General features: G+C 37.9%; 2 protein-coding genes across 2 annotated transcripts; both read left to right on the top strand.

Annotated features, from left to right (window-relative positions):
• Window positions 1-205: 205 nt before the first annotated feature.
• On the top strand, window positions 206-3,271 carry ovol1b (ovo-like zinc finger 1b). The gene is made up of 4 exons (XM_027157896.2): window positions 206-502; window positions 1,794-1,987; window positions 2,463-2,673; window positions 2,756-3,271. The coding sequence occupies exons 1-4, from the start codon at window positions 403-405 to the stop codon at window positions 3,073-3,075; spliced, it is 825 nt and encodes a 274-aa protein (XP_027013697.2). The 5' UTR covers window positions 206-402; the 3' UTR covers window positions 3,076-3,271.
• A 1,413-nt stretch (window positions 3,272-4,684) lies between these two features.
• On the top strand, window positions 4,685-14,449 carry LOC113649595 (transmembrane protein 151B). Its single transcript, XM_027157471.2, has 2 exons — window positions 4,685-5,392; window positions 10,000-14,449. Exons 1-2 carry the CDS (start codon window positions 5,333-5,335, stop codon window positions 11,620-11,622), a joined length of 1,683 nt encoding a protein of 560 aa, XP_027013272.1. The 5' UTR covers window positions 4,685-5,332; the 3' UTR covers window positions 11,623-14,449.
• Window positions 14,450-15,280: the final 831 nt, after the last annotated feature.

Raw genomic sequence — 15,280 nt, 5'->3', positions numbered from 1 at the left:
GACACAACATAAAGGAGTAGCTTGGTTTTTTCTTCCTTATATGTATTTTGAATTAATACTAACATATCATAGATTTTTTTTTCTTTTTTTTTTCTTTTGTTGCTCGGTTAAAAGAAAAACATCGGTTAAATATAACGTTTTCTTGAGTCGATGCATTACTGGCACTCTGATAGTTTGGACACCGTTACTTCAAATGCGCATGCGTGAGACTTACCTGGTTAGGTAAATGAATCCAGTTCATTTCAGTTGGGAGCGTGAAGTAAACGTGAACTTCACCAACACCATCATTTCGAAAGCGGGTTAAATGATAATGTGGCAAAGGTAACAGATTAAAGGTTGAAATTAGGCTTGAAAGTAACAGCAAAGGATTCTTGAGGTTCATAGAAAAAAAACATACAAAAAATGCCGCGAGTGTTTCTGGTTAAAAAGACGAGCACCACTTCCGGGAAAAGAAACTGGAATGAAGTACCTGACTGTGTGCGCGGGGACATCTACACACCAGGTGATTGTTTATGTTATTGTCTTATTCACATGATTTCTGAATGGTTTCGTGTACATTATTATTCTTTTTTTCAAGATTAGACTTTAGATCTAAAAGAAAACACCTGAGATAAAGACCGCAGCTTAAAGCTTATTGCAGGTGTTTGAATAGAGGATCCATGTTTAGAGTATATATATATATATCAAATAAATTATTAGCTTATGATTCATTCTCCATCATCCACTGTAAAGGAGTCAACTAACTTGCATTAAATAATCAACTCAAATAAATTGTAACTTAAATGATGTTGCCTATGTAACTTTAGCTGACTAGCTGTGGGTGTTTCTTAGCATTATACAGCAGAATAAACGTTGTTTTGAAAGGATCAACAGATCAGGAATTACTAGGTACATAATAAAACTCAAGTGGTAAAGTTAAGGGTTATGGACATTCCTCTGATTAGCTTCAACACTTTAGAATGAAATGTTTCTTCACCATGAGTTCGCGCACACACACACACACACACACACACGCATACAAACACAAAGAGTAGCCTGGTACTCAGGTCTACATAAACAACAAACAGATGAAAATTTAATGATAACAGACCTGTGTTGGATGGAAGAAAACAGTGCAAACATCTGTCTAGAAAAGTACATTTTATGTAATCATTCAGTTTAAGTAGAAATTGGCAGTGAAGCAGCAGGAAACTGTCCCAGTAAGAAAAGATGGAGAAATGTAGTAAAAGAATGGTTACATCGTGTAATAAAAACATTGTTTCTGAGCACATCAAACGGCCCATCAAAGAACACTCTCATAGTTTATATTTTGTTATTGACTCATTTATTATTATGTTTCATACTTGAAAATGACCTACATTATCTTTCTCATTGTAAGTTTTAGAATCAAAATAACAGTGCAAAGAATGTTGGGAGTAAAGTATCCCCTCAGTAGCAGCTGTTTTTTTAGGGTCAAGTAGAGAATGAGGGTACGAAGAACTAGTTGGATTCACTGTGCATAGTCACTGCTTGTTTCATGTAAGGGGAGGGTTGCAAATGGCCACTGTGTGTGTTTTCACTTTGAAAACCCCTGCATGGGCTTCAGCATGTCCCATGTGTGTAGCTCATTGATGTACTTCAGGGATGCAACTATTTCCAATGCTCCATGATTTACTTCATCATATAACTAAAGGATGTATTGAGTGTATTGGAGAATTTGCGGTCTGAGCTGGACACGGTCCTGACCCATTGGTGGAATTGCTAGTGCTTATTTAACTGGATAGTATAATAGGCCAATTTTGCTTGCTTTTCAGTGTGGCTCTTCACTCGTCATGGCCATGATGAGTGTGCACACAGCCCTGCTGAGCTGCCCGTCTGTCCCTCTACCCCACAAAGCAAGACCACACACACACACAATCAATCTCACAGCTCGACTGCCCAGCTGTCCTGCTCTGCCATGCAGGAGTCGAGCTCACACAGGCCTCCTTTCATCTGCTCAAAAAATAAGGTCAGTTTAATTATATCTTGGAGACAAGATAAATATATGAAAGAAAATTCTTATAGTGTGCCTGCTGCCACATTTGAGATATTTAGTCTCTATTTTCTTTGCCATAATTGATTCTATTCAGCATTTTTACTAATAGCTGCAATAGATAATCTTTCTTGGATACTGTACTTTTGTATTTGTATTTTAAAGATGACAGGATGAGCACAGTGAACCTTATTCACCGTATTCTCATACTGAACATAGATTGTGTAGTTTGACATTACAGTAGGCAGTTGTTGAATATAAATAATTTGCCTCACTATCTGGTGTCTCTATCTGGTCTTTTCCTTATATTGTGTTTTTCTTTCCTTGTCATTAGGGATCTAAATCTGCATCCAGATATTTGTAAAGCTGTAAGATGATATGAATTGTTTAAAGTGGTGCACAAATTAAAACTGAGTTTAATTTCTCTTTGTAATTTCGTTCTTAAATGCAGATTCCTGAGATGGAAAATGAAACATTGAATGTCTCACAACCCACACCAGATTGTTTTTCCTGCTCAGTATGCCATAAGACTTTCAGTCTAGCTCGAGTGATGAAACGTCATTTAAGGACTCATAGTGATTTTAAGAAGTACTCATGCGAATACTGTGGGAAAGGCTTCAACGACACTTTTGACCTTAAGAGGCACGTGCGCACCCATACAGGTGAGCTGGTCATCATGTGTTACATCTTTTTTTGCTCCATCTCTCTGACACACCTCAGTAAACCAGTTAATTTCTCCTGCAGGAGTGCGGCCCTTTAAGTGTACTGTGTGTGAGAAGGCCTTCACTCAGCGCTGCTCTCTGGAGTCTCACCTAAAAAAGGTTCATGGTGTTGTCCAACAGTATGCCTACAAGGAACGTAGGGACAAGCTGTATGTGTGTGAAGAGTGTGGCCTGACTGCTGAGACACAGGACAGCCTGCACAGTCACATCCAAGTCAAACATCCCAACAGCAGGCTTGCCAAAGCCAAATCCAAAGGCAGGAAAAGGAAGGCACAAAACCGTGGAGGAAGTGTGTCTCCGTGTTCTCCTCACTCGCAAAGTGATGCTGATGCTGGGGTTTGAGTAAAGCTGAAATGACAGATGACTAGGGAAATGACCCACTCATGATCTTTTAAATCAGGTGGAAGTGGTCAACGGTTATGGTTTAGATCAGACAAGTTAAAGTAAAGATCCCAGCACTGGAAACTTCTTCCTGAGCAAAGCCTTTAACCTACACATGCACCAAAAATTCCTTTTTGGAATAAATGAATAATATGGATTCCAGTGTGTATTTTCCAGGGAATTACAATTTATACAATTTATGTCTTTCATTAAGATAATAAAATTAACATACATACAGGTATGTATACAACAGTTATACTACTGATAGAGACATATTGTTGTATAGGACATAAACATATTGTTATCCTTTATGTACACACAAAAGGAAAAGCCTATAGTTTGTCATATTTAGTAACATATATTACACACTTATCCACACTCTTGCAATGTATTTGTGTGGCTATCACAGATAAATCATTATTAGACCCTTTAGGTCTCTAATGCATATTTAGAGCATTCTTTTTATGCTGTACTTGAATATTTGAGGATAGTTTTGAATCAACATATATACTGGCAAATAAAATTTACTCTTTTTATTTAGCAAAATACAAAACTTGTCGTGAAGTCCTTTTAGTAGAATTAAGAGGAAGGACAAAATAAGGCTTTACATTTCGTACAGTCCAAACTATTACCAGACAAGCCATGGTGTAGATGAACTGCTGCAAACTCAGATGTGCATTATTGAAGAATTGCGGTGAGTGTAAAGACAATGCAAGAAGGGGTTTGTAAATCAGGACATGGTACCATCGATGGGTGTGCTTGATCATGTAGGTAAAGATTGCAGGCTACATGAACGTCCTGATTCTTGACATGCCACCATGTCAAGCTAGACCAACAATTCTTTTGTTGAATATATAATAGGCCCAAACAGCTCTTGATCACATATTGGCCAAGTGTGATTTCAGTTCCAATCAACTGCCTGAGAACAAATATGAATTCTGAGAATCTTTTTCTCACAGAATTTTTCTGTTCTTTGAGAATTATTTAAAGTTTTTTTGTATTAGATATTTTTTGCTTAAAAAATGCACAAGATATTTTTTATTTAATATGCGCCCCAAAACACTCCATCCAGGGTGTATCCTGCCTCGATGCCCGATGACGCCTGAGATAGGCACAGGCTCCCCGTGACCCGAGGTAGTTCGGATAAGTTGGAGAAAATGAGTGAGTGAGTGAGATGCGCCCCAAAACAGTATCATCAAGGGTGTCCATGTCACATGTGGAACAGGGTTTGAAATAAGACATCTATAACTCCATTGAACTTCACACAGATTTTATTATTTAAATTGAATTTATGTAAAAATATGAGTTTGTTTTAATTTGTTACCTATTCATGTATTCATTTTCCACCCCATGCTTAAAGCCTGTGTTCTTTACGTATGATATTATTTTTTAGTGTTTTATACGTGTGTGTATAATGTGTGTATGTATGTGTGTGTGTGAGAGAGAGAGAGAGAGAGAGAGAGAGAGATAGAGAGAGAGATAATGTATTTATTGAATGAGATATATATATATATAATGTTTTTATTGAATGTAGAGGAAATGTGGGCGTGGACATGACGTCACCCCGCGGCTAGCGTGACCGATCAGGTAAGCGCAGCTCGTTGAAGGGATGCGTGGGGGGTGTGGGAGAAGGGAACACGACGGAAAGTAGGAGAATCGGTCGCGTGCATTCACAATCTATCCTTCAAATAAGAATATAATTACGGTAATGAGTGCGAATCTGTCACGAGTGAGCGAGAGAGAGAAGAGGGAGAGAAGAGGAAGAAGAGAATCACAGGGTGCACGCGCGATTTCTGGAAGGAGTCCTCCTGCTGTGGCCGTGTACGTGCGCAAAGGAAGCGAAGCGTAACGATACCTGTTACCTGTTATTTCCTGACCTGCACGCGCATGCAGGGATACCCTTGTATTCCTAACCGAGCGAAATAACACGCTCATGCTTGGCCTGGTGATGTAGGCACGCAACGTGAAGGAGAGGGCAAGGACAAGATCATTTCTAGGGAAGAGAGTCGTATTTAATCTATCGCGCGGATGGCAGGTTGTTTTCGGAGATGCGTCGCCTGCTTGCTTTAAGATGCGGTGAGGCGCATCTCAGCAGGACGGTCCCGGGGCTGGACCGGAAAACAGACTCGACCCAGGACATGTCAGAAACAACAACAACAACAACAACAACAACAGCAATAATAATATATGCAAGTCAAACAGAGAAAGACGCCTGAGGATGCAGGGGGTAACAGTGACTGGAGAGGCACCCACACTGAACGGGGGTGGACGGGAAGAGGTAAAGAGTCAAAGTCTTCATATAGGATACATAAGTGTTATATTATTTGTAAGTTATGTTATTGCTATACTGTGTTTTGTTTTTTTAAGAGTGAGAAAGAACTCAGAAATGTTGAATAAAGCAGAATTTAAAGAAATTAAAGTTTGTTTTTGATAACCTAATTGTTATTGACCTGGGATAATGCAGATGGTTAAATGGAGCATGCATGGACCTTTTACTGGCATGCATGCCAGTTTGTTTTGCAGATTGGGTCCAGCGTTAACAAGACAATTTCCAGACATTATTCCATGTTAAACAGATGATTCATCAAGAACAATTCTACACCTAGAGTAATGGCTGTACGTCTGCTCAATTTGTTTAGCCTGCTAAATGTGTTGACCATGACAGTGTAGCTCCTGTTATTAATTATTATTTCTATTCTCTGGCCAACGCTTAACGTGTATCTCTTCCAGTTTACGTAATTTTTAGTAATGACCTGTTTATAAAAGGGGCGGGGCTATTGGCATCTCACCACCATCTCAGTAGTCATGGAAACCACAGATAAAATTGGAAGTGTTAAAAAGGTGATGGAGTTGTTTATTGACCAATTCTACCTTTTGATGGAACCTTTTTCTTGGTTTCACAACAAACTGAATAATAATTTTCCACCACAAATCTGCACATCATGTGGAAGCCTCTTTATGTTGGGAAGTCATTTTTCCACCAGCAAAATTTTTAAGAAGCTAGAAATGGTTCATACATGACATTTAGTGTACACTAGCAAAAATAACCAAATCTAGGTTATCGCATTTCTATAAACGTTCTTACTGTAGGTGTGATCTGGACTGTATAACATTGCTTACTTTATTGTTTTCTAATGTTCTGTGCCAACTTATCAAAATTCTCCATATCTACAGTGTATGTAAATCCAAATTAATCACATTAGGATGAACGATAACCAGTTGAACTTGTGCAATGCTTTTTATTATCATAACAATGACTCAAGGATAACCAAAGAAAATTAAACCTAGCTGTCAGACTGAAAAATTGGATTGGATCTAATTACATGTTGTTCTGTTTATAAACTTGTAGCCTATTGGGATTGTATCTTTTACATATGTGATAATATATTCTTTTGCCGTTTTGTATAATCATGTTGGCTTGATGATTAGATTACTTTGAAAGTCGTGGCTGTATTGAGAGAAAGTTTGTTTGTAATGTAGCAAAGTCATTTTAACAGCTCGATTTGCTCTCTCTCTCTCTGTGTTACTCATTCCTCCATTCAACCTATACCTTTATTAACCTTTTTTATTTTTCTCAGGAAACTTGCACATTGTTTAATAACAACATAATGCTTATAGTAAAAAGAAAATAAATAAAGATTGAGAAACATTGCATATGTCAAATATCAAAACGCTAGGCTTCAAATTTATGTCAGTAATCAAGAAGTACAAAAGTACTCTGTCCCATAATGTTTACTAAATATACCCGTTATAATTGATTTGATTATGAAGACATGGGAGACAGTTATTTTGGTGCATTGGTATAATTGTCATATTCCCTCATGTTGTATGATCTTTATGTCAAGATCTGAACCTAGGAACTCCAACACTCTCACTCATGCTTGCTCAGTTAGCCGCCCATATTATATTACATAGTAATCAATAGACTGGGAGACACAGAGGGGGATGGTGGTGTCTAGGATTATATTATTGAGGTTTTTAAAAATATTTTTTAAATAATATATAATATATTTTATGTTGCACTTAAATTGTTTGACATTGTTCACTGGAACTCTATTAACTGCTCTTCAATTTTTTGTTGTTGTTATTTCTGCCTCTGCTGATGCATGTTGCTCTGGATGGGGTGTGCGATTGCTTTTCGGCTTTTGTGGTGAAGTGTCCATATGAGATAGAGATATGAAATATGCTGAGTGGGTAATCCAGCAATGTAAGAGTGCATATCTTCTTCTTTTTTATAACACATATTTTTTATCATGCCTTTTACTGATAAACTTTGGATGTTATGACTAGCTGATGGATAATTCTATATTTTCTTTCATGAAGAGAGATTCATTTCAATCCCAGTGCCTCTTCAACTGAATATTTTATGATATGAGAGAAAGGCTTTGTCCTTCATCTCACAATACTTTGCTCTTAGGTTAAAGTACCCCTAAAATATGGTTTAGCTGCAGAACCTGTGCACTTAGTGCTAATCTTGCTAGCTTTTCTAATGAGCAAAACTGTATGTGTGTTAGTGATGACAAAATTGTGGTATTTTTGTTTATTTCTTAAGCTCTTTCTACATTTCTAAGAATGATAAAAGAAGGCAATAAGAAGGCAGTCCACTAGACAGTTATGTGTTTTGTATGGGAAAAAATATTCACAAATATATTGGCAGATTAACCTGTAATATTGTTAATTATTTATTTTAGATAATCTCTATTGCTTCATATTACATTCAGTACACATCAAAGCTGTTAATGGTATTAGTCCCTTTTATTTATTTTTTCTTATCTACCGATATTAAACGTATTTGGATCAAGATCTAATAGCTTTAATTGACTGAATAATGTTTCTTAGTTCTGTTGTGTCAGCTAACAGCTTGATATGCATGAATGCTATACACCAGTGCTTTCCCGTTTTCTTGCTGACAGTCTGATTTGCAGCATCATTCCAAATCATTAGACCACAGCTTGTAACCACAAGGTCACCAACAGAGACTGGCATATTCCTTCAGAATACTTTTACAGTCCATTGGAAAACCATCAAACTATCATCAAAATGTCATGTCAAACCACAGGGCCCTCTTTCCATTGTGAAAACATTATTAAAATACCGTTAGAAACTTTAGAACGCTGTTAGAAAAACACCAGGAATTTCTGGTTTATGATGATTCTATTACAATTTATCAGGGCTCTGTGTAGGGTCAAATCATATTTGATGTCATATTTTAGTATTAAACTATATATATAACTATATATATATATGTATATATATTAAAATATATATACATATATATATATATATATATATATATATATATATATATATATATATATATATATATATATATATATACACACACACACACACACACACACACACACAGTGCACTTTTGTGCTCATTTATTCTCTCTATCTGACTCAAGCTCTCAGCACTCTGGTGCCCTTCATGTAAAAGCATTCACATCATTCAATGTGTTCACTTCCAAGGCTGCAGAATCTTATAGAGCAGCTAAATAATTTACCCTATTAGAGTGGCTCAGAACCGGTGGTTGGGTTTATATACGCTATTTATGCGCTTGTGCTAAATCGCCATGTCAGAGTGTAATCAAATAGTGCTAATGATAGAACATTCCAGAAGTGCTTACTAGAGAACATCATTGTTGCCTCTGAGGACATTTTTTTTTTCTTACAGCAGAAGCACCTTCTTACTATCTGACCCTTCTACTGCCGTACCCTATTTTTCGATGATGTATTTGAGTCGGTCATTATAGAGCATCCACTCAGTAAGCAATCAATGATAACGTAGCCTGTTGTTTTGCACCCTAAGATCATTATGTAATGATGCCTTAGAGTCCAACATATCCTATTTATTGATAAATAAAGTTGTAGACATACAGTATACTCTTTAATGTAGCCTAATATGATTTAAGAAATGTAATGTTTATTTGAAAGAATGTGTTCATTATGAAGCAAGAGAATCTTTAAAATGAACTAAAATCCTTTTAGATATGGGACTGTGCAAAAACCAGACATGACATTCAAGTTCACTGTATGTCCTAGCAAATTTTGCTGCACACATCACAATTTGTCCTTGGTAAACTAGAACAATTAAACTTTTGCACCTCTGCCAAGAAAAGCAAAAGCTATCACAACCTCTCCTGGACTGTAGCTGGCCTTTAAGTGCTGCAGTCTCTCACGGCAAGGGCATTGCTCTGACTGTTAGCAGATTTATGTGTGTGTATACACATCTGAAAGAGAGGGAGAGATTTTGAGAGCATCCAGTGAAAAGGATATGGGACTTCAATACTGATTATGAGTATTGATTGTGTGGAGAATATGGACTTTTTTAGCTGTATTTGTTTGCGCCTCTATTTGGTGTTTCAAGCCATTATGTCATATCAATATTCCCTCACACTGTAATTGAAATCAGCAAATGCAGTACCTTAAAATGCCACCAGGGCAAGAAGTGGCAGAAGAGAGGCAGCCACAAATTCTTATGCTAATGCATTGATGCGTCTAAAAGCATTCAGTGCGCCCTCTCTACACTGATGCAGAGCATGTTAAAAGCAGGCTTGGCTTGAGTTACGAGCAGCCAGGAAATGTATTCAACCCACAAGAGACTGGTGGAGAAAAGTCAATTACTGCGGAAGGGAAAAGTATATTTCACCAAGTTACTGTCTGAGCTATGTGTCAGAAATTTAGAGACGGCTTTCCACTTGGCCATGTATTTCCAATGCAAATGAATTACTAATCATTACTAATTACTAGGAATCACTACACAAATTGTGCATTGTGTTTATTTCTCACATTTATAAAATATAACATAAAACTTCATATTAACTTATTAACACCTTTCTTATTTTTCTCTCTCTCCTTTCCCATCCTGTTTCTGACCTACAGCAGCGTCCTCTCAAGCAGTCCCTTAGTGGCTCTCTGTGCCGGGAGTCTCATTGGAAGTGCTTGTTACTGACCCTGCTCATGTACGGCTGCTTTGGCACGCTAGGCTGGTGCTCTCTCTATCGCATCACAGTCATGGCTTCTGACGACCAAGGTCCTACCTACTACTATGGTGACCGAGCCCGGCTCTACCACGATAGTCCCTGCTCCAACGGATATGTCTACATCCCTGTGGCTTTCCTAGCCATGCTTTATGTTGTCTACCTAGTGGAGTGCTGGCATTGCTACTCCAAAACAGCCAACCTGTCCAAAGTAGAAATCAGTCAGGTGTATGACAGGATCCAGCGTCTGCAGCAGGCCACACCATGCATCTGGTGGAAGGCCATTAGTTATCATTATGTACGACGGACCAGGCAAGTGACACGCTACCGCAATGGTGATGCCTACACCACCACACAGGTATACCACGAACGGGTCAACACACACACCGCCAGCTCTGAGTTTGACTACACACGGCATGGTGTCAAGGATGTGTCCAAAGAGCTGCAGGGATTATTAGATCACCCTGTTACCCGGCTGCGCTTCACTAAGTGCTTCAGTTTTGCCAGTGCACGTGCGGAGACCGCTTATCTTACACAGCGTGCCCGATTCTTTGGCGATAATGAAGGTCTGGATGACTACATGGAAGCACGTGAGGGAATGCACTTGAAGAATGTAGACTTTAGGGAGCACATGCTGGCATTTCCAGATCCTGCTAGGCCGCCTTGGTATACACGTCGCTGCGTCTACTGGCTGGCGTCTGCTCTGCTGCTGTCTTGGCCACTCCGTGTGGTGGTTGAGTACCGCACAGCCTATGTCCACTATCATGTTGAAAAGCTGTTTGGTGAGAATGAGGATGCCAATGAAAATGAAAATAGAGACAACTACCAGACAGGCTTCGAACATGGCACTGGAGGTCCCACTTTACATGTCATATCACGGGTAAACACAGTGGACATAACAGAACTGGAGTGGCACATTCGCTGCAACCAGCAAATAGTGCCCAGCTACTCAGAGGCCTTGTTAATGGATCTGGACATGAACCCAAACACACCATTATCTGTTGCAATGGCGGCCCAAATGAGACGCAACTCAAGCTACTTTCTCCAGAGCTGTCCTCGCTGCCGGAGGACAACAAGCAGCTCATCTCTGCCTTCCTGGGTCAGAGGGAACATAGTTGTAGGGGCAAACTCCTTTCCCATCAGAGCAGGAGGAAGGTTGGCACTGAGTCGCAGCGGCTTTTCCCTGGGACGTTTGCACACCACACGAAACCGACATACCTGCCTGTTTCATTCAAGGAGTCTCGGAGGAGGATTGGCAGTACGAGGGGAAGAGGGAAGTGGCTTTTTAGGTTTGGGGTTCCGTGGGTCAGATGAGGAGACAAGGGGTGTTCTAGAGGGGGAGGATGAGGAGAACAGTGAGGTGGAGGAACGACGGGTGAGGCAGGGAGATGACATAGAAAATGGTGAGGCCAGAGGAGAGGAGAGAGACAGGCCACCAGCCTATCAAGATGCTCTGTACTTTCCTGTTTTAATCATTCACGGAGAAGAGAGCTGTCATGGTGGGCGGGATATTGACACAGGATAATGGCTGGGATTAATAGGAAATGTAGATTAGAAAGTTTGCACTGGTGTGTATAGACTGCATGTAGAAGGACCTCAGGTAAGTGATGAAAAGAAATGAAACATGGTCAGAGTTTGGTGATCATGGAAGAAAATAGAGCACATAACTAGGGAAGAGACAGTATATAGGCTAAACAGCTTATTGTTCTGACAGTTTTAAAATGAGGGTGGCGGTGAATGTTGACTCAAATGTCAGCGGATGTATGTAGGTTTTAAATAAAAATGAGATACATGTAAGTCGATCTGTGTCATGTCAAATTGACATGAACTGACCCTTTAGAAAAAAAACATTCTAATTAGCATGAATAACTACATATCAGTATCCTTTTATTTCATTACTTGCAACAGAATGAAAACTGAAAAAAATGCTGAATTTTTCCATGTAACCTTTCACTCTAGGAGTATTATAGTTTACATGGAAACTTGGACCACTGTACCTGATCACTTAGTGAAGACATTCCACACCTAGCAAGTTAAAAATTAATATAGTTCATGCAGACATTTGCATAATGACATTATAATACCAAAAGTGTAACAGTAGTTATACTATAGAAAAGAAATTCCTCAAAGAAATCAGACCAGATAGAAACAAATCAAATGATCTCAGGGGAAAAGAATAATTTTTATAATGGGGAATGAAAGAAGGATGGAAAAGATTTGTTAAGTGAGCATGTAGACTAATGCTAGTTCTTTCCTGTTTGTATTTGTGCTCCAACCGACTGTATTGTCTCATACTTTTTTTAATCGCTTTGCTTGCTTTTCAAAAGCCTGGTGCTCATGACTCCAATGTTGTTGGTCTTAAAGGTGTTTTTATGCATCTCCATGTCTACTGATAGAAAAAGTAAAACTGCATATAGCTATAATAATGCATTATTTTTCAGCTTGCATATTCACATATACATATGATTTGCATTGTCTGGACTCGGGAGAAAATGTGTACAATGATAACCATTTTAAAGGGGAAGTATGTAAAATGTAACAAATGTAACAATGATATAAATAGAAAAACAAATTCACATGTAACTCTTCACATCACCTGCTCCCTGTACTGCTTGAACAATGGCAGATTTTGTCCTTTGTTACATTTATAGAAATTTGTCCTTCAGTTATATATATAACTTCAATGTCTAATGACTGTCACTAGTGAAAAGCACACGATTGCCTATAAAACACAAGTCATGATTCAGAGCTTCACTGTCTACGAGAAATATTTCATCAGATACAAACCAGCTTGAGTCCAAGTTTACTGACACAGATCAGCATCTGCACGTTGTGTAGGCTCAGTAGCAAGCACAAGTCATATGATTCACAAACTGTGCAGGGAAGAGTGTGAACAAAGACTTAATGTTGAGAAGCTCATCACAGAGTAAATGAATGTACAAGAGAGTCCTGTGGATGTGAGGAATTTATTCTGCAGCAAAATCTGTGCTGTCAAAAGAACCCTCAGCATGAATCACTTTTTTGTCAGCAGAATTGCTATCACCCTATGTTCACACTAGCGAGCAATTAGCCACTCGTGTCGCTTGTAGTTTAGCTCTAGGTGATGTGTAGAAAATGCTACTGTTGTCACTAGTGGGCATGTTCAGCACTTTTTTTTTTTTTTAGCTCTGATGAGAACGTTAGTAGTTATTATTGTAGTTATTAGTAACTTGTAAAGCTTACTAGTAAAACAAATTAAATAACACACTTTTTAAATTATGTTTGCACCAACAAACAATTTTCAGCTTCCCAGACGTTAGACAAGAGTTTATTACAAAATTGTCAGCGGAGAATTGAAGAAATATCAGACCATGTGTACTATAGTTTTGGTCCAAAGAATCATTCAAACCAGTCATTTGGATTTGTTATTTTACTGTCACACTTAATTTGCATAGTATAAAACTGTGAAAATCTTGGTGCAAATGGTGAATGATTATCTGTTGCATTGTTGCTTGCTAGTGTGAATATAGGATTAGGCTAGTAATTACTAAAAGTTCCACTAGCACTACACCTTATTTCTGTAATGATCATGATGATGATGATGGTGATAATGGTAGTAATGGTTATACTGGGTGATCATATAAATAAAGTCAAACACTTAGAAATGTGTTTATTGTGTTTAGTAATTATTTTGTTAATCAATGCAATACTTTTATTTCTTTTATTTAATTATTATCTTATGAGGTATTTTTCAGTCAAATTAATTCTTCCAAAGATAAGGGCAAATATTTATAACAACTGCTTTTAATTTTTGTGGACTGCTTTTAAGACATGGTTGGAATTATGTTACTTGAAGCAGGAGTTTATTTTGGGGTGAAATCTAAACAAATATGAATTAATACCAGTGTAATGTATTAATTAGGACGTTCATAGATTGAACAAGTTAATGTTGCCTAATAGCATAATTAATGGCAATTAACCCTTTATAAGTCCTATATTATTTAATATAAAGCATAATATTGATATTAAACATATTCTGTAAGAACTCTGAAACTAATAGGAGCATTATGCAGCTGAGAGTTTCAGAAATCAACCAGTTGCTTTACACGTTTCGTTAACCTCCTTATTTATTTCATTGCTTTTTACAACATGAGTAATTCTGACTGATTAGTTTAGTTAGTGATGAAGCTGCTTTTAGGTTGGGATCAATTCTCATGGAGGACATCCTGCTAAGTTTGTTTTTCTGTAAATTTTGTTCTGCTGTTTTTTTTTGTCACTGTGCATTGATTATGTATATATTTTTAAACAGATTAGTTTCCTTATCTGGGAAAGACACAATAGCTGGATTGCAATGACTTTAATAATGACTTGAAGTGATATACTGTCAATGAATTGATTTACTAAACAATCTTTTTAGACATATGTCAATATGATGTGGGTTCATTTGTTCAAAAATATTCTACTGTATATAATGTAATGGCTTTCGCTTCCCTCCCTCTCGTCATTCTATCTTTTAATCTGTTCATGAAGGGCAATGCTGTTGTAGTCACTGCCCTAATGACAAATGAGATAGGACAAATGTAGGAGAGAGAAGGGGGGGGGGGGAGAGAGTGAGAGAGAGAGTGAGAGAGAGAGTAACCAAAAAATCATTGCACACTGTGAGAAATAGTGGCTCGCTTGTGCTGGAAATTACTTTTGGATGTGTGGAGGACAGACAAGGACAAGAGACTGCAGTAATAAAATAACAGTGCATCATCTGTTTCTCCGGTAAGTGAGACCTCGCTTACTTGGAATGGAAAAACAGGCACATTGGGTGTTTTTGTACTGAAATACAATTAATGACCCAACATTATTATGTTCAAAAGAAGATGTTCAGAACCACATCAAGAGCAGGGATTATGTATTTCAGCTTGTGTTGTAAATCCAAATAATGGGGACTTAATGTGAGTTTCATAATGACAATACATTTTTCTGTATTAAATGTATAGAGGCTTAGTTTTAGTGTGAGAGGAGTTCTTTAGCATGCACTAATTTAAGCTTCTCAGTAAGCTGCTTGTTTTTGCCAATTTATTTCATTAGAGATTTAGGTCACAGTGTCTCTGGGAATACCAAGCTTGTTTTCCTAGTTACTGGAAAGGGCTTGGTTGGAAACACCTAGCATGTATTCACCTTGCTCCTGTGGCTCTAATGAAGCTGAGCAGTGA

This window comes from Tachysurus fulvidraco, chromosome 21, assembly GCF_022655615.1.
Source record: "Tachysurus fulvidraco isolate hzauxx_2018 chromosome 21, HZAU_PFXX_2.0, whole genome shotgun sequence".
Taxonomy (NCBI): Eukaryota; Metazoa; Chordata; class Actinopteri; order Siluriformes; family Bagridae; genus Tachysurus; species Tachysurus fulvidraco.
This window is presented reverse-complemented; position numbering and strand designations above follow the sequence as displayed.